Source organism: Cyrtonyx montezumae, unplaced genomic scaffold, assembly GCF_038088225.1.
Source record: "Cyrtonyx montezumae isolate F1298 unplaced genomic scaffold, pur_monq_1.0 scaffold_29, whole genome shotgun sequence".
NCBI lineage: Eukaryota > Metazoa > Chordata > Aves > Galliformes > Odontophoridae > Cyrtonyx > Cyrtonyx montezumae.
The window spans coordinates 3,147,321-3,174,562 of NW_027072033.1; the positions used below are offsets into that span (position 1 = coordinate 3,147,321).

Sequence of the window (27,242 nt, forward strand, 5' to 3'; positions counted from 1 at the left end):
CAGTATTCTGACATGTTCTCTGTTGGTATTGATGTTTATTATGACTCAGTTGCTCATATTTAAAAGTATTTGTTTCAGTGTTAGTATTTTTATTCTCATAGTGCTTACAGTCTTTGAGCGAGATCAAGCCCTGTTTAATTACCACAATATATGTATATAAAATATATGCATTTATATACTTATATTGTTAATGCAAATACATCTATAGATATACATACATTTAAAATATGTAGGTTGTTCTGAAAGTAACGTCTCCTACTAATTTCCATGGAAACTACAAGAGATACAAAGAGCATGATAACAATATTTGATAGAACAAAGCTTCAGCTACAAAACAGTATTTTTCAGTGTAGTCACCATCATTAGCTATGCAATTGGGCTCATAAAAATCTGCATTGCCATCAGGAGTGTGCATTGTGTTTCACGTGGCTGTCACCAAGTGGACATCAGACTTAAAGATTAGGAGAAAGTAATTTCTATGAATGAAAATAGGTAGACAAAGCTCATCTAAACTGTGTGTGTGGGGGGGTATAAACCATGCTAAGGAGACAATATGACATTAGTATTCAGCATGTCCTTGATTTTTCATTTATAGTGCTGTATTTCAGTGTGTCAACCCACTGTCAAACTATTAAAAAACTAAAGATATTTCTGTGGGTTGTTTTGAATTATTTGTATAATGCTGTAGAATTTCTGAAGAGGGAATTGGTGATCTAAGATACTCAACCTAACGTTCAGCCAAAATAAAAAGAAAGTGGCATAAGAAAAAAAGACAATGAAGTCATAAAGCAGAAAATGAAAGTGGTAAGTGTAAAAGCATACGCAAGGGGGAAAACCTTAAAAACCAAAAAAAAAAAAAAAAAAAAAGGATGAAAGAAAACTTCTCCCACAGAATAATTAAATTTCAAGATTTTGAAAAAAACATGAGCCTATGAATGACCTTCAAAGCAATCCAGCCTCTCACTTGGGATTTATACAGGAAAGGAGAAGCTTAGCTGCCTATCTTTATCATGTACACTTTTGGCTTAATACAACTTGGCCTCATTCTGTTGTGCACCATCACCATCTCAAGTCTTAACTGTAGTTACCTTCCTTTGCAGCAAAGAAAAGTGATTGAGAACAGCCTGCAGCTTTTGGACAAAATGGGCAAAAAATTTCCTCAACAGTGTCTAAGAGAGAAAATGTCCTTCAGCTTTCCTGAGCAGGTTCTAAAACGCAGACAGAAAGAAACTGTTAAAGTAGCCATTGAAGAAATCTTGCAACACATCTTCTATATCTTTAGCAAAAATATGACTCTAGCTGCCTGGGATGGGGCAGCCCTAGAACAGTTCCAAAATGGACTCTGTCAGCAAATTGAGCAATTGGAGGCATGCATAATCAAGAAACAGACTCAATATTTTTGGAGTAAAGAAGTCAACAGACTGAAAGTGAAAAAATATTTTCAAAAGATAGACTATTTTCTTAAAGAGAAGCAACACAACCTGTGCTCCTGGGAGATCAGCCGTGCAGAAATGAGGAGATGTCTTCAACTGATTGATAAAGTCATAAGGAAGCTTTACAACTAAGGTACAAAAATTTAAACCTGATATAACTTAGCTTTTAAATTAAATACTATAATTTATCTTGTGACAATGCTTCTGGTTCACCTTGATCATATTTGAATGATTACATTGCTAATATTTATTTTTGAAAATGTAATATGTTCAGTGTTGGATAAACTTCTCTTTTGTGATCATTATGTATACACTACCTGTAAAATAATCTGTATGACTTTTCAGTGAGTTTACTTCATGGGAAGGGATGATAATCTTAGGACGAATGATGTTATCATATGGTAATATGTTCTACTCCTTTCTGTCTCTATTTCACCCTCATACAAAGAATCATTTATTTGTGAATGGAAAACACATCCTTCACTTCACAGGAATTACTATATTTCTACTGATCAAGTTTACATCAAAAATAAAGCGATGTGCTGTTCATTTAAATGGTCCTGGTTTAGAGTGGTACTGCTCATTATTCTTTCAAGTTTTGTACACTCTTTTCCAAGAGTGTTTCCTTTTATATATTTGATTCATTTGAAAATTTGCTTTGTTCAAAGAGATAAAGTAATTCTAGAAGAATCTGTCTACATGGGAATCTGTTTGCAATAGCTATAGTTTCTGCAATAACTTGTCGGTTGCATACTGCCACTTTTAGTTAAAATACATTTCCCTCCTCTAGCTTGCTGGGAAATGTTTTCTTTTTTTGCATCTTGTCATCTTTCCAATTCACTTTAACTTCTTTCACAAGCTTATTTGAAGAAACTTCTCTGCGTAAAACTATCCTAAAGCCACATTAGCCAGTGGCACGTCCTACTTGCTCATGGTCATATTCATCCTTGCCACTGCAATCTCAGACTTGATTCCATTTCAGTTCACTTTTGTGCTGTGCTTTCTTGCTGCATTACATCTTCTGCCTCTTTCTGTTTGCTCATAAATTAATCCACAGAAACATGTGGCTGTCAGTATTCCAGCAAAGTTCCCCCCATACATAACAGAACACAGTTTTGACTAATAATATAAACAATTTACTCAAAATAAACTGCTTCTACTGGACAAAAGTCCACTAATTTCTGCAAGGATAGAATAGGATTTTACACTTAGGATACTGTCCCTAGGTAACATCATTTCAAATAATTGTGTTTTCTGTAGTCGCTGTTTGTTAGAAAGAGGGAATACAGAGTTACATACAAGCTGGATTACCAACTGAACTTTGGTATAAAATGATAAATTCATTAAAAGGAAGTCCAAAAAACCAACTGGATCCTATGGCCAAAACTGATGAACTTCTGGGTCCTGCATGAAGAGGCAGGGTTGAGATGTTGAGAAAAGTTCCTATGAGAAGGAAATTCCAGTCCTAAAGGGCTGAAATTGCTAGGGGTTGATTTTGGCATCTGGTGAGCAGCTGTTTCAAAGCTTTCCCTGGTCTGTAGCCCTTCAGAATATCAGCATTTAAAGTACAGATAATAAAAGTGGGTCTGGATGAAAATGAACTGCTAAGAACAACAGCAATGGTTGTCCAGATCTCAGGTATCCTATCTGTGACAGAGGTCTCTTTTGCAGGGTATACATACTCTCTTCTCTGCCAGTTATGGACGCAAGCTAAAGGGAATGACGACACCTATAGGGATCAGGTCTGAAGCGGAAATACCAGAAAGAAAACCTGCTAACAACTGTACCATGATTCAGCACAAACAGAAAGATAAAAGAGTGAGATCTCACCAAAAAAAACAAACAAAAAAAGAACCTATGGAAGAGAATTTCTTGTGCTTTGTAACCAACAGCACCTGGAATAGTTCTACTGCCAGACCGATAGAAATCTGATTTCCACTGCTTGTTTGCTTTTCGCACTTCTGCAAGCCTGTACAATAAAAGGACATTCAGCCTGTTCAGTTTTCTGGTTGTGACATTCTAGGATACTTCTTCAATGCAGTAAACTGATACTGAAACAGCCTCATTTTTACTGAAACATGGAAATGGAATGAAATATCTTCAACTGCTCACTCATGAGGGATTACAGGGTTTTCTGCTTCACCTTCCTGCAGTAGGAATATGTTAAATTCATTGCCCATTGATTATTCAGCAACTCTCACCCTGAAAAGCTTATCTAGTTCATAATTATCCTTAATAACCTCATTACAGAGCAGATACAGGTTTTGAATCGTTTCAGCCGACGGGGTACTTCAAAGTGCACAAAACAACAGAATGGGCACTAGAGGGCAAAGTGAGATTATAGACAAGAATTGCAGGTGAATGTGTGTATGTTTTGTCAAGATAGCATCTCTTTAACATTGTGTTGCCTATCAGTCAGTAATCTGCTATTAGGTTTACAGTAGGGAACTGAAAGAAAAATGAACTACTTATGAAGAAAGGAAGAGGATTTCAGAGATGATGGATACAAGCGTAGAAACCAGCATTTGATTTTCATTAATTTTCAGACATCTGTGAGGTTGCAGAAATTGTTTGTAAAGAGACAGCATCTCAAAGACCCAGTTAAGCATAGACACCCTGGAAGAGAATGGCTGCTGAACAATTAAGAGGTAAAAAGTAAATATCAAACAATATTTACAATATTTCTTTGGTTACTTCAAAGAAAAGCGAAGAATCTTTAATGTGAAAAAAGAAAGGTAAATAAAGAAATGTAGAGAGTCATCAGATCCTTTCTTTCACTTGCCATTATAGTGTTTTGCAGCAAGCTGTATTTTATCACCATTACAGAAGGTTTCCAGTACTTCCTCCACTTGGATTTTTTTGAGAAATAGAGACATAAATAGTAAAATACTGTTTTGAACATAAATTCTTTTCAAATGGAAATGAATAAAACAGTGAACATGAAGGCTTACATCTAGGTAGAAATTTTAACAGAGAAAAACAAAATCTTTCCAAGCTGAGAGTGCTTACAGGTAAAAAAAAAAAAAAAAAAGTCATACATTTTCTCATAAGACATGCCCACTAGTGCTTCATTGTTCAGATCCCACAAATTTGGCATATTCCACAAACTCTGCCTTTACTTCATTTTAGAATTGAAGAGAAAGAGAACAAAACAAAAGAAAACAAGGAAAAGAATGAAAAGTAAAACAAAATAAAAGCAAAACAGAAAAAAGCCCATGTGAGTAACTCCCCAAACAATTATCCAGGGCCCTAGCTTGTAGGAAGGACAGCTGTGTGCCCTTCTATCAGAGCAATGTGGACTGAAGAGAGGAGCAGGATCTGCTCTTGAGGAAATTAACTTTTCTTTAGAAAGTTCATGCATTGCATAAAAGATGTAAAGGTAAGAATTTGATGTTTCCCAATATGGTGACTGTGCTTTTCAATATAAAAAAAATCTTTCTATTATTATTGTAGGCAAAGATGACTCATTTATACCAGTGTTTTCTACAATTGTATCAAAAAATCTTGGTAGGGCGCAGCATCTCTTTTCAACACTGAGGGCTCCCACAGGAGCAAACTCTGGCAGACAGAGCAAAGAATGCCTTCTTAGCCTGCAGACATTCAGGGGCTGAAGTTACTTCCACAAACTGGAAGACAACTATGGTGCTGCAGTGGGACCCCTCCCTACTGTGCAAACTCACTGCTGCATGCTCTTGTTTCCAAACAAATTTTAGGTTCCTCATCAGTTGCGTCCTGGGTGAATGCCTCTTCTCTCTGTATGATACTAAAACAAAAACCCAGAACACATGAACTGGCAGCTCTCTTAATTTAATTGAAGGGGTGTTAGTTTTGAAGCAACAGCACTTCATGAATTGATGAGCACAGAGAAGTTCATGTCACTCCTGATTTCTCCCAGCAAGAGGGAGTCTGGCTTTCCAGGACCAGCCTTCTTGCAGGCAAGCACTTTCTAGTTGGGGTTGGAAAACTGGGTATTAACTTCACTGATGAATAATTCACAATTCTGAGCAAATAACAGCTTGAGACCCAATCCAAATAACAATCTGATTTTTGAAAATATGGAAGTAAACACCACTAATGTTCATCTCCACAAAATAACCGTTAGAACAGCATTTTCAGAGTCAAAATGCACATTAAGAAGAAATACTGAGATTCCAAGTGGTGTATGTGCCCCCTTCAGGCCACTTACTATGGTGTCTACTCACTTTAGCTTTTACTGAATGCTGTATTCCTCAATTTTCTTATCTTGGTAGGCCAGAACCTTTACAGCTTCCTCTGGACTTAGCTGGAGTACTGCAAGTTCAGTTCATTTTTTTTTCCAGAAAGGAAATATCTTGACATTTAAATAAAACTGAAAGCTTTTCTTCTATAATACAAAAAACAACTAAACAGCCCTCCACCCAACCAGAAAAGAATAAAAATAAAAAAAATTCCACCACACAACCCTATTTTACTTTAAATATTTGTGAAAATGTTGTTCCTTCTTTAAGGAATTAATACACTTTCTGTTCAGATCTCATCAACTTAGAGGTGGACTCAGTTCTGGTCTCCACTTACTGTGTAGAGCTCCCATTGGCTCTTAGACATCTTTACTTGGAATTATAATTTTAATAGTTAAAACTCATGCTATTGTCCTTTGGGCAAGATTAAATGCCTGTCACAGCTATTCGCGTGTATTCAGAAAAGATCTGGTCACTAGCACATTTCCCTTTCCTTCTGAGTTCCTCATAACAGGGTAACAGTCTCTTGAAAGTGTTGAAAACTATTATCACAACTTCTGTAGTAAGTGACTTTTAGTAATAGCTAAAGCTAAAAAAAAGGGAATTTCCCTGGCCATTGAGAGCTAATTCCTCCTGATGATTTGATGGGTCTGTGGGTCTCATCCCAGTGAAACTGGGTGCAGTGAGCTGGAGCACAGAGACTCATGACTCATTGCCGAGCTGAGTATGTCTTAAATACTCAGTTGATCCTTTCATTGCCTCCCTTTGCAAAACCAGTGTATTTCCCCATCTGCTGAGAAGTGACTGGTTGGGTCACCTGCTCCCACAAAAGACTTCCAGGGAGGAACAAGTAAGGAGAGTAATGCTGACTCATGTCTAAAATACCCATGCCTGCAGTAGGAAAGGACCATCCTTAAGAATGGCAGATACGAAAGGTTGGATATAGATTACCAAAGCCATGCAGATGGCAGGACTTTTTCCCTTGAAATGCCTCCTGCCAGTCTCTGCTGCAGGGTGGCTGGCACTGGTGCTGAGGGTGGGCATGAGGACCATATCTATCAGGCAGCATGGGTGCCCTTGTTTTCAGTGGGAGTGCTAACTTGGCACTTATCCACAACGGATCTTGCAAATCATGAGGCTGGATGAGCCTTTGTTACTTCTGTATGTTGTCCTGATACTTGAAAAGAGCTACTCTGCCAGCTGCTGGATCTTATTACAGCCACGACCTCAGCTCCTGGCAGGATCATTCACACCAGCCAGCTTCCCAGAGGCACACAGTGTGGAGGCTGTTTTGCAAGAGCTAGGGGCAAAGCATTTCAATAACCATCTGTTTAACTTATTTGTTTAGCCATTTATTTAATGCTGATTTATTATTTTCTCCTAAGGAAGGAATACTTTCCTTAGCCAAGAAAGGGTGATGTCTCTTGAGCCATAGAAGTGAGTACCACACCAGCCGGAGAGCTCAGCATGCCTGTGTGCCCATGGTACCACACCCCATGGAGGTACCATGGGGGAAAGTCAGCCAGGAAAAACACATCATCCCAACAAAAGAAATCACCTGCTTGCCATGGAGGGAGGGATTTCTTGCCCTTGCAAGATGTGGCCTTGCTGGGAGCTCCAAGCCACTTGCAGACATGACATCAGATGACATTCCCTAGACTTTTACATGAACTTGCACTTTTACATGAAATCCTACTAGACAGTCATTATGTTCTTGGTGATTTTTTCACAGTGATAAATTTTAAACCGCCTGTAAGGTGGGATATGCTTCAATGTGAGTGCTAGTGGGAAAACATTTATTGCCAGAAGGCAGTTTATATACTATTATCATTGCCAATGATATTCTTTTTCATCTCATTTATATTAAGGTATTCAAAATACTTAAGGGCAGCAGGAATCTTGTTCATACACATTTCCCCTGTCAGTAGTGCGCATAATTCACAGGGGTATGAATTAAAAGATACTTCTGTGTAAGAAATGCAAAATTATTTCTCTATCTGAAGTAAAGTGCCACCTTCATGCTATGCTGCCAACCTTCCTTGTTAGCATTGTTGCAGCACTATTAACCAGAAGAGAAAAAAAATTACTTTTCATTTTTTATTCTCCAGTGATCATTGAAAATGTTCCACTGACTTGGGAGGCAAAGTTAGTGGGATTTAGAGAGTATCTTATTGGTGCTGGCAAGAAACCAAATTAGGCTAGGTCAGGCTATTTTAGATCAAGTCAGACTTGGCTAGGCTGAAGTAGGCTAGGCAAGATCAGGTTCAGCTTAGGTAGGGCAGAGTAGGCTAAGATAGGTTTGGGTAAATTGGGCTAGGCTGGACCAGGTGAGAGTAGGGTGTGCGATGCTGGGCTAATCTGTGTGAGGAGCACGGCTGGCAATGTGGAGACATTTGGGGTTAGAAACTCCCTTCTCGGAAGTGCAGCACTGTTCCTGCTTTGTGCTACAAAAGAGTGACGTTGTGGGTGGGGGAAGAGGAAAGAGGAGGGGTGATATCCCAGCAAACAGCTGCTGCAGCTGTGAAGAGCAAAAAGGAGGAAGATCAGGAGCAATTGCAGCACTCTGACCTCTGCAACAGGTAACGTCCCTTGAGCAGAGATGACCTAGGCTGCTCTTCAGGAAGAGGAAGGGAAAACAAAGCGGAGTGAGATGTGCCTGTGAGAGAAAAGCACATCTTCCGTGCAGGGTCTCCTTCCTAAGCTGCAGCATTTGAAGCTTCCCACAGGGTGGGATGGGAAAGGGGCAGAGCTTCAGACCAGTGTGACTTAAAGGGAAACCGTGTCAGCAGAGGAGCTTTTCTAGCAGACCTTTCATACAGAATTAATAAATAAATCCAAAAGAAACATTCTGGCTGGTTTCAAGGCAAGGGCTGCTTTGTCCTGTGCAACAAGCCAGTCCGAGCACAGCAAAGGAAGCAGAGAGCTGAGTCGGTGATGTGGCAGGGAAGCAACTGGCCTGCAGAGGCCCTGGTGGGGAGGGTGGATGCCCAGGGGAGGCATCATCTGGCACTGCCACCAAGCGAGGTGCGGGCTGGCCTGCTGCCCAGATGCTGCTGCTGAACTGCAGGGAGGAAAGAAAGCTTGGCAATGTCTTGCCTGTATAAGATCTGAATGGCACAGGGTTTCATCTAGGGTTCTGGGTTTCTAGCTCAAAGCCAGAGAGAGTCAGGTGGGCACTGCCACTACACGAGGCGGTGTTGCTTGCATTTCAGTATATTTGTTATAAAATCTGTCACAGCAGGTAATGTGGGATTGAGAACCAAAACAACAGACAGCATGTTCACCTTCTGTATCTCTTTACTGCAACTTCCATGTCTGCTTCTTTCACCTGTGGTCAGCATGATGGCAGTACCGGGATGTGCAGTGGTCCCACAGTGCCTTCAGTCTGAGAAACATTAAAAGTGATCTGGAAGCACTGAGGTGCACCACACTACAGACAACAAAGGCAGCAGAAACTCCATTTTGCAAACCAGGCAGTGAGGAGGCTGAGTGAGATTTGCAAGGTCAGTCAGTGAGCAAAAAAACGAACTGCTGTCTGCAAGCAGTTGCTGGATTTGCTAGTCCATGCTTTGCCTGCAAGGGTACTGCAACTGCAGTTTCTGGGAAGTGAATGTGGAGAAGTGCCTGCTGTGAGTACCAGTGGCCAATCAAGCAGAAGCAGGTGGATGAATTTCCTCTTGTGACACCAGACTGTCAGAGCAGGGAGATAGGTTCACCTCAATCTGCTCCTGATTATCCAGGAGAAGGTCTGACCTTAACACCCTGGGGATGAGGAAGATCATAGAGAACAACTACATTTCCATTTCCTATGATTACACTGATAATCACTTTTAATTCTTTGCAGATTTATTCACAGCTGTCAAAGGCATCTCTTTGGTCTTGGTACCTTTTGTGTGAGTATTAACACAGTGGGATGAAACCCTATTTTGAGATCAGAACCACTTCTTCACTTGGAGATCATCAACACATGAGAGATTGGTCCTCCAGGTAACAAAATGACACCACAGTGCCTGCCAGCTCATCTGTACACTCTGTGGGGAATATGGGGCTCCCTTGTAACAGCAGCATGTATCCATTTCAGTGATCACCAATACATTTAAATGATAGTGATTTTTAACATGGAATGGGTGCCATAATGACTAAATGTTGACATGAAGATACAGTTACAGACATCTTGGTTACACTCTGCTGAGCTGAGATTAAGCAGTTTAAGAAGTGCCAATACTATAATACCTAGCCAGTGGATGGAGGAAGAGTTCAGAAAATAAAAGCCTGAACCACTAGAAGACAAGTTATGAGGGAAAGAGATGGATGTATCAGATACGTTAAGCTCCAGAAGAAGGGGACCATGTACTCAGTACATCCAGTGCAAAGCCCACAAGGCATTATGGGGCCAAGGGACTGGTAGAGACACTGACTGGAAAGCCTGAAGATTTTTGTGATGATTCCTGTAATTTTCCTAGCCATTACAGGCTCCAGTAATGAGACCATAAATCCCAACTTTTTTTTTTTTTTTTTTGTCTTTTGCCATGTACAGTGTCCCACTTGTTTTTTTCTTGCCACAAGAAGAAAAGCAATATGCTGTTCAGCAAAAGAGCAGATGGAACTTTAAGTCAGTCAGTCTCACTGAAATCTCTGGATTTCAGTGCAATTCAACTGTAACATAGTTTTCCCAAAAGAAATGTTTGTGGATTGTTTCTTGTCTTGGAACTTCAGTGCCCTACTTTCATAAGTAATTATTGGAATAGTAGCCATCTTGTGTACCAAGAAGAGAGGAGGAAAGGCATTTACTATGACAACCCTGGCATATACTTACATTAAAAATTTTGGTCAGATTACCTAGGCCAAAAAAGAAAAAAAACCTAACAACAATACTCTTGTTCATGTTATTTATAATTGTAGTACAATGTTGGGAATGAATTATATTTGTTCACCATGTTCAGATATTCCAAAGCACAGAAATTCACTGTGTTTGTTTATGTGCAGACAAAGGTTGGTGGCAGACAGATGGGATCAAGGGGCAAGAGATCTTAACTATCTACTGGGACAGAAAAATCAATTGCTGAGACACAGGAGATGAATTCTAATAAAAAATTAACAAGTTCATTTCCAGAAAAGATAGTCCTTTTTGTAGCTAGAGGACAGACAAACATCCCTCTACAGAATAAGAGAGCAGAAAATGTATTTGTGGGAACTAAAATTAAATATCTTCAGAACCTATAACATTCTGCAGCCAGATTATTTGGACTAGATGATCTTTTGAGGTCCTTTCCAATCCTTGACATTCTGTGATTCTGTGATAATCCATTCAAATAAAATCAGAATAGCAATAAAAAATTTGTCTTCTTCAACAGAAGATTCAGTTTATTAAATGTAACTAGTAAGTGTTGAATCATAGAATCAATCAGTTTGGAAAAGACCTTAAAGATCATCAAGTCCAACCATGACCTAACGTTACTAGTCTAACTCAAACAACCCTCTGCTAAATCATGTCCCTGAGCATAAATGATGCAGCTGAGAAGTTGCTTTATCAAATAGTGTTATTGTACTCTTTGCATCTTTTGCAAGTTGGAAGTAAGTGGAAGGTGTTATTTTGGGTTGTATTAATTAGTACAGTTTGCTTTAACATTTTCACCTCCACAGCTTTACTGTGAAGACCTACCTCTTTGTGTATGACCTGATGCAATTCTGTGGGCATTCCTGGATATTTACAAATATGATCATCAGGTTCATGTCATTTGGAAAAGGTAGGATTCCTTAAACATTTTAGGAAGCAGCAGTATAGAGAAACGTCAAAATGTAAACATATGCAGACCTATATGTGAGTAGGTCAAGTCATTATGCACCTGCCTGGTGTAGGGAACCTGCTTTGGCAGGGGGGTTGGACTCGATGATCTCTAAAGGTCCCTTCCAACCCCTGTGATTCTATGATTCTATGATCATCAATCCTTTTGAAGCCACTAGGAGGGAAGACCTTTGTAATCTCTGGGCACAACTTTTTATCTGCCAAAACTTCATAGCATATTTCTCTTCCAGTTGTCTGAAGAAAAATAGTAATTTTTTGGAAATTCAGAATAGTTCAGAAGTGGTAGTTGTGGATACATAACATACATATTTTGTGGTCTGGTTGTTTTAGAAGGTATAATGGGCACAGATACAGGCAAGAATTTCGTCCTCTCCTCATATTATATACATTCTTTGTGAAGAGAAATATCCTAAAAGGATATCTGTAAACCAGCATATACTGCACAGTGTTTGCCAGTATATCAAATGTAGACACTCCCATTCTTTTCTGTTTCCTGTCTTTGTGTGAGACACAATGGGTTGCCTTCACCCCCCCTAAATGTCTGCTTCTGCTACCCTAAATTTTAGTACTGTATGAACTCTATTTCTTGTAATCTCTGGGGGCAACAGGGCAGAATCAAACTCAGCAGTCGATCTAGACTTTTATGTTGTAATCTACTTCTAATTTTTTTCTTTATTTTGCCTGTAGATTCATTGGCCGACACATTTTACTCCATAGGACTTGTGATGCGCCTGTGTCAGTTATTGTCTGTACTGGAGATCCTACACATCCTCATTGGCATTGATAAGAGCCGTCTCTTCCCCAGGTTTTTGCAGGTATGTCCTTTGCTCAAGACCCCTCTTCCACAACGTTCATACTTCTGAACTAGCCATGCTGAACTACCCTGACAGGTCCACCTACACCGTTCCGCAGGGACCTGGTCCTGCTGATAGTCTGCTAAGTGCAAGGGTTGATGCCTTGTAACAAAGCTGGTGTGGGAAGAAAGCTGCCTTCTTAACTCTTTCATTCAGAGCAAAACTGAGTAATAAGTGCCTGCCACCACCATAGGTACTGGGGATGTTCTGAATGCCATACGTGGTGTTTAGGGACGCGGCCTCTCCAGCCAGCGTGTTTGCAGCCATGTTCAGAGCCTAGTTTCAGTCACTAGTTTGATTCCACGTTGTTTTCCCACTGAGACATATGTATTTGTTTTTAGACAACTGTAAGACAAGTCTGTGGGGAAGTGAAAAAATGACAGTGGGTCACCACCAGTACCTTGAAGGTGCTTGATCGTGTCAGAAAATGGGATTTGCTGAAGGTCATAGAATGTAGAAGGAAAAAGAGAAATTAAGGACAGAGAATTAATGCTGTGAAAGGAAAGGAAGGACAGTTGTGATTTTCTTGCCGTAAAGGTCACACCTATACATGTGCAAATTGTGACAGCATCCAATGGTTTTGATGCTGTTAAAGGCTTTCAGGGTATATGTTCAACTGTAGGCAGAAAACCAGACCAAGGATCACAAGTAGAAGAAAAGAAGATGATTCTAAGACTGAGTAACCTGAGTCAGTTCAGCCTGGGGAGGAGAAGTCGGAGAGAGAATCTGGTAAATGTTTTTAAATATGTGAAGAGAGATGGGAGCCAAGTGGATGAAGCCAGGCTCTTCTTGGTGGTGTGTAGTGATAGGACAAAGAATAATAAAACTTGAACATAGGGAGTTCCAAACGAACATGTGTTAAGAACTTCTTTATAGTAATGGTGATGCAGCACGGGAGCAGGCTACCCAGAGAAGTCATGGAGTCTCCTTCTCTGGAGATATTCAAGATTAGACACCTACCTGTGTGATCTACTGTAGGGTGCCTGCTTTAGCAGGGGCGATGGGCATGATGATATCTTGAGGTCCCTTCCAACCCCTGTAATTCTGTGGTTTACTGACATTTTCTGTTGGGAGTTCAACTCAAGTTTTGGGAATTTTTTTTAATATATTGGAAAAAGTAAATCTGTTGACTTGAATTTACCTTCAAAGATTTATAATCCTTAGTATTTGAATAGTGGTGAAACTAGTGTTGCTCTCTGCAGTCAGAAGGTGGAAGACTAATGATAAATTAGTTGTGTTTTTAGTTTTCTGGATAGCCCGTTTTTGCCAAGTGACATTTGACAAGGGTGAAGATGTTCCTCTTTTTAAATCTCCATTAGAGATTGATTGACTACTGGAGGTCTCTGTTCTTCATGCTGCTCACGCAGTCTGGTAACAGGTTTGTCAAAAGCAATTAACTGCTTTTTCTCCCTGCTTAAATCCATACATTCTTACACAAATCAGGATTATTTTTTTTAAGTATTCAATCTCACGCATTTGTCCCTCAGCGAAGATAGATTTGGATCTTTACTTTTTTGTGTCCCACTCAAAAAAAATCTGTCTTGTCTTGATGTTAGTAGGACTTTCATGCTGTCCAGGTAAGGTGTACAGGCTTTAGGACACAGGCTTTGTTTTCACCAGGGTTGATTTGATTTTGCTGTGACAGTACACTTTAAGCATCTTTCTGCCTACAATACTTTGTGCTTTGCCAAACCTTCCTCTGTGCATCTTGGAAGGCAGTTATTCTCCATAATGCTGTGGGAGAAAGCAGTAGAGAGGCTTGTCTTACCACAGCCTTGATGGGCTACTGCAGATAGCACGCTGTAAGGCTGCATTAATTAGTTCATAAGTTCATAAGTTCGTAAGGTTGGAAAGGACCTATAAGATCATCTAGTCCAACCATCCTCCTATCACTATCTCTACCCAACTACTAAATTAAGTCCTTTAGCACCTCATCTAAACGCTTCTTGAACAGCGCTAGGGATGGTGCCTCAACCACCTCCTTAGGCAGGCCATTCCAGTGCCTGACCACTCTTTCAGAAAAGAAATGCTTTTTGAAAAGAAATTTGGTAGTGGTTGTGCTGTTCTTTTCTCCCATTGCTTGTTCTGACTGTAGGTGTAAATTATATCCTTAGATGCATCCGTGGGGGCATGTGCAATCATGCACATTCACAGTTAAGTTCATCTCAGAGATGAGAACAGGTTGTGATGGCAGTGCCACGGGAGCACATGGGCAGTGGTAACACTGCCTTCAGTAAAACCAGCTGCAAATGCTCCCCTGAGACAGCTAATTTTTTTGTAGACACTATCACAGAGAGAAGCTTGAAGTGGAATTTCGATGATGAATTTACAGGGAATGCTTTGAGATACACTTTATAGACAGTGGAAAAGCAAGCTCAGGGGTGTTTTCAGGAAAACCAATTTGGAACAGCCTCATTAAGGGACAGCCTCAGACCACCAGACTTCTAAGAAGAATTATGTAGGTCAAGGCCAAGCCACGCTGCGAAAGATAGTTCCCATATGATGGGTGCTTTTGTGAAAGGGAAGTGAAGGGAGGGGCACAAAGCTGGTGCAAATGAATGTCTCATGGCATTTGCAGACTGGGTGACTGAAGGGAGGCCAGGACGTCATTGCAGTTACCAAAAGAGTGAAATTTAGTATTCTGCCCAGGGAGTAAAAACAGATGGCACTGGTACTTCAGCAAGAGACGTAGGGAAAGATGGGTGTTTCTCAGAGTTTCAGGTACTAATGATACTGCATAGTCACTGTTATTAGTAAATGGAAGTGAATGTGCAGGCTGCTCCTGGCGAAGGCTCAGCCAGTCTGATGGGCTCTGTTTCACTTACTTGTTTAAATGCCCAGGCTATCTTGTGGAAATTTACGCTGTTCTGCAGCACTTGCTGTATCCTGTGAGAGATCAGTGCTGGGAGAGGAAGGAAACTCCAGTTTAACACAAAGATCAAGAAGGAATTAAAAATGAAACCATTTTATTTATGCTTTGTGATGCGTTAGCACGTACTTCCCTTTTCTGAATGCAAAAACACTGGACTTCTGGTTTTGCTCCTTCTTTTTTAAGGGGATAGTGACAGAGAATGATGTATTTTCATTTGTGCAAGATAATGATCTATGCAAATGAGCTGCATCTTAGCAGTTTGTATATGCATGTGTGCACACCTAGGTAGATACATACATGTATGTGTTTATTTATTTACACATGATTCCATGTACTTCAGTATTTGGATATGTGTTCCTAGGGTCACACCAAGTGACATTTGCTGGAAGTGCCTCTTCCTCAGGTAGCACCTTTTCTTAGGTGTCCTTTTCTTTGCTTCAGATCTCCCTGGACTCTCACTAAACCATAATTTGTCTAGGTAACCCGAGGTGCGAGTTCTGGGAAAGAAAAGGGCTGTTTTGACAGGGAATAGGTGTAAGCAGAAGGGCAACCTCTTACTTGGTGTGGAAATGGAGCATGATGTCCATCTTCCTGAAGTCATCACAAGCACACTGGGCAGCCAGACCTGTGTGCTTCCTCCCAAGTTTGTTCCACTGCAAGATCACAGGTGTTTTTCACTTTCAGTCTCCATGGCTGCTTTGTACATCCTGTGGCATGTGGGCTGAGACTGGCGTTTAGTAGGAGAAGACCTGCAGGGGACCTGCTCTGTCATGCCCAGTTCCCTGCTATTGCAGGCACTTAACCTGCTTTACACAGTCTGATCACTGGCTTCATTTTGTGCCACTGAAGTGGCTTATTCCCTCATCCTCACCCCCCACCCCTTTCCAAATAAGACCCTATGGTGAGCTATCTTGTTGAGCTCCAGTCAGGCAGTGCTGTAGCCTCTTGCACATCTGCCTGTGCTCCAGGGAGAAAAGGAACACTGCAGCCACTCCTGCACTGAGAACATGAAGCTGGCTCTCCAAGCTACTCTGTCTCATTGGCCAGTGATCATCCTTTTGAAACTGGAGATGGAAGTTATGTGTGTCCTCCTGTCTCACTGGAATGGGATAATCTCCCAGCCATTCAACCCATGTTTTTTTTTCTAGCACTTTTCCAGCCAGCACCACCTCCTGAGTAGCGTTTCCTAGCAATGTTTTCTGATTTTAGGGTCTGTAAGAAACTGCTCCCATTACCAGCACTACATTCCTTTACCATTCTTCACCAAAATCCTTTTAACTCAGTTTCCATTTCATTTATTTTCTGTAGCACACAATCCCACTCAGTGCTTCCACTGCTTTTACCTTTGTTTTGATTTCCTCCTTGTGATGGTTGTGCTACCACACTTCTCCTGTCTCTGTACATCTGATTTCAGGTCCTGCAGCAGGACTCCCAGTTCCCCCTCTTTTTTGCCATGTTCCTCAGCATCAGCATAGAAACAGAGGACTTATTACCTCTCATTCTCTGTTTCCTGGCCTGTCAACTGCACCTTCATAAAAGTCATTTTCTTAGTTAGGGACCAGGGGGATCAAATGCATAGGATGACAGTCTTGTGACGGAGGTGGCAAAACCATGTTATCTGTTGTGGCCTCTCAGTTCTTATTTTTAAACTACTGAACTGTAGTATTGCCACAATGTTTTTTAAGTTGGAGACATTGCCTGTTCAATCAATTTATATTATTTGTAAAAGATTATGTTTTGGGTCAGCTAAGGGTCAGCCACTAGGAAATTGTCGTGACGTAAATATTACAGCAACAATTGATATAAATGCTGAGCTAAAAGCCATTTATTCTGTCCAGGAATAAGAAGGGTAGAAAACCAAGTAATTTAACATTTCTTCCTACTTTCTGCAAATCTCCTGCACAGAGAGGTGGTGGAGTCTCCTTCTTTGGAGACGTTCCAGATCCGCCTGGACGCCTACCTGTGTGACCTGGGCTAGGGAGCTGCTTTGGCAGGGGGTTGGTCTCAGTGATCTCTAGAGGTCCCTTCCAACCCCTACAATTCTGTGATTGTGTGAGAGAGATCCTTCAAGATCCAGATCTCTAAGCTATGGAAAGCAGAGGCGGGAATGTGACATTCATTCAACGTGACATTCAGTGTGACATTCAGTGTGACCACTGTCTGACATACTGCTTTGCTAAAATAGCATAGAAATGTGAGCTATTGGAGATGCTACCTGAGTTCTCAATTCTTTTTTTTTTTCCTTTCAGATCACTGAGAGAATAATTGTGTTGTTTGTCGTCATCAACAGTCAGGAAGAAGTTCAAGGGAAATACATTGTGTGTGTTTTGTTTTTCCTTTGGAATTTATTAGATGTGGTCAGGTAAGAAGTCAGTGGTGAAACTATGGAGGGAAAGTGGTTTGTTCTTGCAAGCAAGGCCTCACAGGTTCATCATTTCACTACAATGGACTTAGCAGAAAAAAGCATTACCAATTTTAAATAAAAACTTAGTCTTGGTAAGCTGCTTATTAATTTTTATAATAATTGGCATTTCTGAGAGACAGAGCAATTTACAGTAGTAAATTCACAGTAGTAAATTGCTGCATTAACATTTCTAGTTCAAAGGATTTGACTTTCTTTACAAAAGCAATGAAGGAAATCCCAACAATCTGCTGAGGAGTGGCAGTTTACCAGAGTGATTTGCAGTCCCATCACCACAGTATTTAAGCACAGAGCTACTTATTTTAGTATCTCATGTTGATCCAAGACTGACAGCACAGTAGGCAGGACCTACAGAACTTCTTCCTAAGACTTATTCTGCATTAAGTGCACTGTGCTGCATGGATAGCCAAGGAGCTCCTGCTATGGAAAGTTTTGGTGTAGATGCACACGTATCACACCACAGGAAGAACTCAAGGGAGACAAAATTGGCACAACGCAGATCAGGATCTCAAAAGATTTATGTGGGGGAGGGTGACCCTGGTAGAAGTATAATAGTGAAAGTTCCATCTTGCTGATTTTTGCTTTGATATCTGCAGTCAGTAACATCTTTCAAATGTTACTTAAGCCTCTGAGGGCCTCAGTATGTATATTTACAGCAAGGAGGGCATGTAGAGTTATGCATTCAAATAAGACAGAGCCCTCATGATAACCTCCCCAGAGGAGCAGATTTCTTTGTGGGTTACACACTATCTAGCTATCTGCTAAAACAGGCCTGTGCTGTTTTAAATACATGGTTTTGAGGACTGACTGGGGAATAGGTATTTAAGCAGCATGAGAAATGTATGTTACAAAAGAGGTCTGGGAAAGAAAAATGGCCGGTAGGATTGATAAGAAAGATTTTAAGCCAGCTTCAGACTATTTGCTTCAGTACTACATGCATTAACAAAGCACTATGTGTCTCAATTATTTGGATCATCACTCCGTTCCATTTATTTATGAATTTAGTAAGGCCAACAGCATAGAACTTAATTTCAAATGAAAACATTCTGTGCAGCCAGAGAGAGAGGCCAAAAGTGTTAATAATATCAGCTGTACAGTCCTGTTGATGCATAATAGTCTCATTAGCACAATTATGTTCCCCTGTTGTTGAATAACAGAGTTTGACTTTACAGCAATAACAGTGGCTCTTTAATAGACAGGTAAGATATAGTGGTTGGAAGCAGCAAGTGTACAGTTGAAACATGAATGCATAAAATAACTCATGCTGACTCAGACATCCTATCTGGTTTATTTTACAGCATCTGTGCTGTGGTTTAGCAACTCAAAGGAGCACTGAACCTTCCATCCCTCGACTTACAAGTCTTGAAATATTAAATTCTAGCACACAGTTCTCCAGGGACATAAATATCCTGTGTGTTAGGGCTATGATATACTGACAGCAAATACTGCAAAGTTTTCCATGTCTGAGATTTCTTGCTTATATCATAATATAACAGCCCAGGAAGGTACACAGAGGAGGGGTAGCTGTCTCTTTTTTCCTCTGGGTTGAGGTTATGCCTTAAAAACACTGATTTAAAAAACAGGGAGACAGGCTGGAGGTTGCAGAGGGCAAGCTTGAGAGAAACAGAGTTTTGGCCTGTCAGTCTCCTCTTCTACAGTCCAGGAATTATACAAAATTAGTCTAATTAATTAATTAATAGAAGCATAAGGTTTGTTTAATGCTGGCTTTATCTGTCAGAAACAGTTCTGGCTAACAGTGGGTAACTACTGTTTGGTTTTTTTGTTTGTTTGTTTGTTTTTTGCATCAGTGGCCCCTTCTGAGGCCCAGGAGAACGGCAGCCATACTACAGAAGATTCAGTACCTGTGTGTACCTGTCTGTCCAGCCTCTAGCACTGCTGTAACCATTCCAGCAGACATAAAGCAGCATTTCCTTAATCCAACCAGCAGTCACGCTGTACCTGCTCCTCTCTTGTAATATCCCCATCTGGAATCTGTTGTCTGATGGACTGAGTTGGAATGCTGTGCACTTAGGGCTGAAAGGCTGATTTGCTGTCTGCCTGCTCCAGGCTAGCATTGCAAATAGCACTTTATAAAACTGCGAGACATCCATTTTAAAACTAAATAAGAGCAAGAACAAAATTTCTGCAGTTCTGCTCTGAAAGATTCTCAGGTGGATACCTCCATCCTCCTCTGCAACCCCCTCAGATTTTTCAGTACTGTTTCTTTAAAGATATGCTCATTCTGTCTGAGGTCATCTAGTCTTCCTCTTGCTGCAGGTACACTTACAACATGTTGGCAAGGACAGGAATAAACTACTTACCACTGACATGGCTGAACTTCTCACTGTGCATCCTGCTCTATCCCCTTTCAGTTCTGGCTAAAGGTAAGGAACGGGACGAGGGCCCAAACACATTCATTTATCTTCTCCAATAAAATTTAATCTGTTCAATTATCATTTGTGTTTCTATGAGACATTTCTGTGTTGCCAAAGCAGACACAAATGTTCTTGTACACTAATTAATCTCTGTGTCACTTGTGTCTTTTCTGGATTTTTTTTCATTTTAAAGGTTTTCTGTTTTTTAAGAGTATGGCAAAACACAGAGATTCTCCATTCCAGACTGACTGCATTGGCCTACAGAAGCAATACTACCTTTTTTCCCCCACTGAGGCTGACACGACCAGCTTAGACCATGCAGAGCAACTTATCACACCAATGCTGGGAAATGTGCCCACTGAGATCAACAGCACAGCTGTAGCAGTGGCAGATTTTTTTATGAACACTAAAATCTCCTAATTCTTGTGTTAATAGGAAGTAGTACCTCAGATCAATAAAACTGAACTCAAGGAGAAAATAACATGTACTTATGCATAGGAATGACACAGTAAATTCAGCATAAAGCATAGCTGTCTGTGCCCTACAGGTCTTTTTTATGATGATCTTCCACTTCCTTTTGACTTATGGCTTGCTATGTTATTTTACAGCATTTGCAATCTGCATATCACTGCCTTATTTTGAAACCTTTGGCACATACTCTGTCAAGCTACCATTTCCATTTGCCTTCTCAATCTACTTCCCCTATGTTCTGAAAACGTACCTGCTAGTGCTGTTTACAGGTAAGTACCTCATCTTCTGCAAAACCAGGTCTCAACACAACTGCAATGCCCTTGACAACTAAAAGTCACAATCATGTCAGTGTGTAACTTTCTTTGCAGTATCTTGTGTAGAGTACTACAGGATGGCTCATCACCAGCTGGTTTGAATTCAGATGTTTTTCAAACACAAAGAATTTATTTTGCAAGGGACATGGTGTGTGTGTTGGAGACAGAAAAAAAAAAGTATATATACATACTCAGACACACACATATAGAAAGTCCTTCAATTATCTTGACCCTATATGGACTTTGTTTTCTTTATAATCAATTCCCATTTGGTGATATTCTGTGCTACGCTTCCTCACTCATTCCTCTCAGCTGGTGTGAAGACATATCTATACTAAGACTTCTGTGGCCTATTAAATCAATATTTAATCCCTATTAAAATCAAAAGGATTTTAAGAAAAGCAAAACATTGCATATAAACAGACCTTGCTCTCCTTCACAACAATGTACTGTTGAAAACTTTGAGCTACAGCTAACGATGCAGCTAAGCCTTGGCTCTCTTACTGACTTAACAGCTAATTTGAAGAATCTCATCATTGTAATGTAGCGTTCTGTTTTTATATTCACAAAAGGGACTGCTCAGAATTGCCATACAAAGATTGTATTGTTCCTCTTACGTGAACTGAGGGTGCTTTGGGCTCCCTTCACTTGTTCTTACACCATTTTGTGATTTAATTCAGGTATGTGCTTTATCATCCGGAACCTCTTCTCAGAAAGGAAGGCTCACCTGGAAATGGGCAACTGCAAAAAGAAAAGAAGCTAAGCTGATGCCTTTGAAATACAAAATTTATTCCCAGTAGGCTAGTACATGTCATAGGCAAAGAAAAAAAGACAAAGATTTTCCATGCATACCTCCTGTTTGAATGTGCATTATCCAGCTGTGCTGAATCTTCAGAAAAGAAGGATCTCTAATGCTCCTCAAAAATGGTGAAGCTTGGAATAACTGTTACTTTTGAAAGCTTTTACTACAAATGTCAGGATTTCTAAAAATGTACACTTTTTTTTTTTTAATATAAGAGAACTCCAAAGAAAGAAAAATAGAAGAGTGCCTTCACCACAATTACACTAACCACCCTTATTTTGGTCTTAATTCTTGCCTCCTCATCATCAGATGTTCTGTAACACCAATATTTAATGTAGTATTATTTTATATTAGGCAAATGTGTATGTGCCTCGTATATATAAATTGGCTGCAATGGGGATCTCTCAAGGAGCAGAATCCAGAAAATCTGCAGCCTATGAGGTTCATACATTGACTGCCTCTGATACTCACTAAACATCCCTGACATTCTGGTCCAGCATTCACTGCTGCCAGGAAGATTCCAGCCACTGCAACTAAACCACGAGGGTAAATAATCAGGTACGAATCATCCAAGCAAAGCTTATCATCTCTTTCATCGCTGTGACTTTTCTTCCATGCTGAACAACAGCTAAGTAAAAGAAGTGTGAGCTGAGGCCAAATAAATGTTGATGTTTGAAGTGAGGGTACTGACCACCAGAAGAGCCGTGTGTAAAATTCTACCGGTTTTACTCAAGTTCACTGCCCTTTTTACTTCTGTTGAGCTACCTGTAAGAAAGCAACAAGAGCACAGCTTTTGAATTTGGGAGTCAAGAACATATAGCAGCCTGGGTAACCTGGTAGAAAGAAAAGAGAACAGACTGTGCTTGCTGCAGAAATAACTGCTTAGGGATGTTTCTTATGTTTCATATGATACTGCCTCTTTAATTACTCTCCTCTATATTTACTTCATGGAGATGGGGGAGAAAGCTGAGGCTATTTTTATTATGCTTGAATGAAAACTGAGGAAAGGATGGAAGAGTTGAAGGGGAAATTAACGCTATCACATTATGAAGAGGCTGTTCAAACTGTTCCGAGTAGCAAACAAGTATGACTGGTCTTGATGAGGTCAGTTGTTATGAAAGGCCACCTACTATAATTTTTATTTAATATATGCAGCAGACAATGCCCACAGACTGTTATGACCACTGGGATATATGCAAACCATAGGCAGCAGTATCCTACGTGCAATAGTTTAAGGGGGGCCCTGGATATTTTGAAAGCACTGCAGACAAGAGTTAGTAACTTGGATGTTGTTAGAGACGCAGAGGAACTTCCACTTTGGACTTCTGCCTGACCCAAACCAATACAAGTGCAGACAGTCTGAATAAAGGAAAGTATAAGCAGTTGAAGAGGATGGCAGCTTCAAAGGAGAAAGCTGAAATAGGAACACTTTACAATCAGATGACACTGTAAAATGCAAAGAGAAGCATGGACCTTTCCCCTCTTGGTGATTCAGTCTAATGTGTTTGACCTAAAACCAGAGTCAATAATACAGGAAGGATGTGGAGCTGTTGGAGTGAGTTCAGAGTAGGGCTGTGATGGTGATCAGAGGGTGTAAGAATCTCTCCTATGAAGACAGGCTGAGGAGCTGGGCTTTTTCAGCCTGATGAATAGTAAGCTCTGGAGGGATGTCATTGCAGCCCTCCAGTAGTTCAGGGGAGCTTATAAGCAAGAGGGAGACTGACTTTCTACATGGTCTGAAAGAAATAGGGCAAGGGAGAATGGCTTTAAAGTAAAAGAGGATAGGTCTAGATTAGATGTTAGACAGAAATTCTTAAGATACTAGAATACTAGAGGGCAGTGAGGTGCTGGCACAGGCTGCACAGAGGAGCCGTGGATGCTCCATCCCTCATCATGTTGGATGAGGCCCCAGGCAGCTGAGCGAGCTGGAGGCAGCCCTACCCATGGCATGGGGTTGGAACTGGAGAATTTTTGAGGTCCCCTCCAACTGTTCAGTTATCCTGTATAAAGAAACATGACATATTATATAGGGTTTTATGTAGCAAGGTTTTGGCACAAGGGAAAGTGCAAGGATGGCTGACCTTGCCAGAGAGTTGGTACCAGAGGACTCCAAAACAGCCACCACAAGACACCACTATTAACTGTGCAGCAGTGGATGTGCACTCACTGAAGAAGCCATGGAAATACCAAGCAGCCATTTCCAGATGGTCTCTACCCCACAATGAAGACACATGCTGGAACAGCTCTTGAAGTACTGCAGTGCATGGGAAGGGCCTGCAACAGTGCAGATGCTGAAGGAGGTGTTCCACACCAGAGCAGGGGTATAGAATGAGGAGGAAGCAGCAGAAGAGACAGAATGTTATCACAATCTCTGTTTCCCTTACTCCCTAACAGGAATTAAGAAGTGAAATTGAGCATGTAGGAGGGAATGTTTTTATATTTTTCATCACACTATTGTTAACTGGAGTTGGACTAGATTGGACTAACGATCTCTAGACGTCCCTTCCAACCTCTACAATTCTGTGGTTCTGTGATATGGCAAAAAACTGATCTTCCTCTGACTCTTAAGTTTGTTTTGCTCTCCCTATCTTAAACTCTATCCTACCTCTTGAGATTTTCACCCTGTTCTGGTTAGGAGGTTGGGTAAGCATAAAGCACAGATATTCATGTTTGTTTGTTTTAACATACTAATATGCATTCTACTCCCATTGCATTGATTCTAATAGCTGACTAAAAGGCTGAAATAGTAGAATGATTCTTTAAAGTCAAATGATTTGTTAAAGAAATTCCAACATATAATGTTACAGGAAACTTCCCCCATTTCCGGTGCAGAGGTAACTTGGGGCAGGCATGAGGGAGATTTAGGGAAGAAAGCTTTCTGTGTATGACCACAGTAGGCCACTGTAACTTCAACTGTACCTTATGTAATTTCTGGAAAAGCTCAGGACTGCACAGGCAAAAAAGACCCTCAAATATTGCTTGACTTCTTTCCATCCCTGGGAAATAAAGCCCAAGCACTTTTCCTACATAACTATATAAAGAAGGCAAAGAGCCAACTGTATAGACAAGGGTGAAGGAATAAAGTATACTATACACTACGTTGGAGTATTTCCATTACATATACTCCAATTCAGCAGTTTGTATACTGTTCTACTATGCAAACTAATACAGCACATGAGCGTTACCCAGAGATTCCCCTTAAATGATCACACTTTTCATCTGGAATAAAATGCTAATGCTAAACTCAGATGAATCGAGCTGTAGATTACTTTGCAATAGCACACTAGAGGTGGCAGCACTAAAACATTTGGCTTTGTTAGAGGTTACTTTCAAGTGCATACCAATGGAATGCCACAAATTGAGGCTCTGACTGAATCATAACTGCTTTCAGAGTCCTTCTGTGTATTCACCTTTAGACTGCCTTCTCCACATACTGCAGGAAATCATTATCTACTGCTTTAGAAATACAAGTGAGCACTGTGGTAATTTTCCGCATACCCAGTTGCTGAAAGAACGCGTCAACAGCCAGTGTCTGTTTCTCACAGCCACACACTGTTAGGTGGGAAATGCCAACGATGAATTCAGTGGAAAATTTCTTCTGCACAGAAATGTTATCAGTCCTGAAATTAACAGAATTCCTGTAGGAGGTGTGGCTTCCAGATTAAGGGCCATAATGCTCCCCTGCAGTACAGCTCTGCAAGACTAATTACAGTCCAGCACACATGCAGTTATTGTCAGTTAACTTTTGTTCAGTGAGGACAATTGCTAAATACAGCTTCCCTCCTTTAAAGATCTGTCTTCCCCAGACTGCAGTGGAAAAGCTCTTCTCATATACAGAGTTGTGTACAGGACACAAGAACAGTTTTTAGTGGAAGGAAAGCTGCAGTAACCCTGGAGCTGGGGGTTCCCCACGTCCCTGCAGACACTGACTTATTTAAACAGTCTTGATAAAGCTGCTGCAAAACTGACACACGTAACACTCCTTTCAGAAGCTGTTTATCTTACATGCCTTAACTGTTCTGCCACGGCTGCTCAAGGGCATCATGTTATTAGTAAAAAGCATTATCAGTTGAAAACTAGCACTCATTTAAGTCTTTAAAACATACTTCAGTAAATAGGCCACATCCAAACAATATTTATATTTTATTTTTTTTCCACTTGCACCTAGAAAGCCTCCATGTTTAAAGGAACATTCCACTCCAGCCTCTGAGGCTCCCAGATGTCACTGAAACAATTGAAACAGCCGAATGCATATTTCTCACTTAGATACAGCAAAGCTCAAACCACGCCATACAGACTGTAGGAGAATGACCCCACTAGTGAAAAGTGATGTCTTTCCTCATAAGTCTTTGGGAGAAGGGGAGAGGATTAAAAAGAATAATAATAAAACACAAAATCCAAAAACTTCTGATAGGAAACATCTTCGAAATTGGTCGTTTTGGTGCCTGAATAGTAACTTTATGCTTTCAGATACGAACAGTTGTCCTTCACTGGGTAAGATGCTGCATGCAGCTACCAGCCATAAGCTTTAGTCCACACTGCTTTCTTCTTGAACTCTGCAAGAGATCTCAAGGCCAGAAGTGTAGCTGTGAAGACAAGGAAAAATCACATCAATATGTGCAGTCTGGACTGAAAAGTATGTGCGAGTATTCTTGCTAGTCATTTCACTAACAGGTATAGATTTCAGTTCCCCTTACACTGACTTTTCATTACTTTCATTTCTTAGCGTGACAGCTTCTGATGCCACTTCTGCTATTCCCAGATACACTAGTCTCTACATCACTCTGAAATGTCATGCTGTACTAGACCTTTCACCTGCTTTATGGCATGTCTTCTACTGAAATCATATCACATCACCACTTTCTAATTAGACTGTCACTTTGAAGCAGCACATAGCTCATACAAGTCTGCAGGAAGCCTCAATTCAGTGACCATGGATCCAAGAGGGGGGGACAGGAGTTACTGGGAAGGACAGAAGTATGAAGTACAAGGTCTTTTATCCTCTGCACAGTTACTGATTCACAGTGCAATTCACTGATTCTTTGACTCAAAAGGATCATGCTTTTAAGCAGAATCTGGTTACCAAACTGCTCACGTTCTACTCATCTAGGATGGAGTTTGTTAACCTTTAATCAACTCATCTCAGCCATTGCACACTGAGAGTATACTGTTTGCATTGGATCCTTCTGATTACAGATTTCCCAACATCCATTAGCATTGTTTCTGCTACACTAGAGTCTCCTGAAGACAAGCAGACAGTCAGCCAATTTTTAAATTTATCACAGAGTGATTACAAGATGTAGCCCTTCAAAGCAAGGCTAATTATCCTAGTAAAGCGAACAACTTATAAGCAGATTTCAAGAAGTCATGTTTAGGTCCAACAAATCAAGGATTCACAGGAAGTGCCGTGCATTAATGGAAAGAAGAAAAAGCACACTTCCTTCACTGAAGAGTATTTATGATGTCCCCTAACAATCACCTGCACAGATTGCATCACAATTCTACATCTCCAAGTGACTAGCGGGTGCGAGGTAGGGTCACGTTATATTACGTTACATCAAAATACTGTACATCTCCCATATTTATTTTTATCCTTCAATTCAATAATCCCTATTCCACCATTTTATTACTCCTAAACATGACAGACGATTATATTAGGCTGTCATTGTATGTCTC

General features: G+C 40.5%; 3 protein-coding genes across 3 annotated transcripts in view; 2 read left to right on the forward strand and 1 right to left on the reverse strand.

The window, feature by feature from the left end:
- Positions 1-935: 935 nt before the first annotated feature.
- On the forward strand, positions 936-1,565 carry LOC136051238 (interferon alpha-2-like). Its single transcript, XM_065740568.1, is given in 1 exon segment — positions 936-1,565. A coding segment is annotated over 1 exon segment (630 nt).
- Positions 1,566-8,140: 6,575 nt separating this feature from the next.
- On the forward strand, positions 8,141-22,116 carry HACD4 (3-hydroxyacyl-CoA dehydratase 4). The gene is made up of 8 exons (XM_065740611.1): positions 8,141-8,229; positions 9,495-9,637; positions 11,294-11,397; positions 12,144-12,271; positions 17,432-17,544; positions 19,882-19,988; positions 20,588-20,719; positions 21,445-22,116. The coding sequence occupies exons 2-8, from the start codon at positions 9,564-9,566 to the stop codon at positions 21,525-21,527; spliced, it is 741 nt and encodes a 246-aa protein (XP_065596683.1). The 5' UTR covers positions 8,141-8,229; positions 9,495-9,563; the 3' UTR covers positions 21,528-22,116.
- A 3,610-nt stretch (positions 22,117-25,726) lies between these two features.
- FOCAD (focadhesin) overlaps positions 25,727-27,242 on the reverse strand; it is a 98,947-nt gene continuing 97,431 nt past the window's right edge. Inside the window, exon 44 of the mRNA XM_065740597.1 lies at positions 25,727-26,152. Within this exon, the coding sequence (XP_065596669.1) occupies positions 26,079-26,152 (74 nt within the window). The 3' untranslated portion in view covers positions 25,727-26,078. The remainder of the gene's footprint in view (positions 26,153-27,242) is intronic.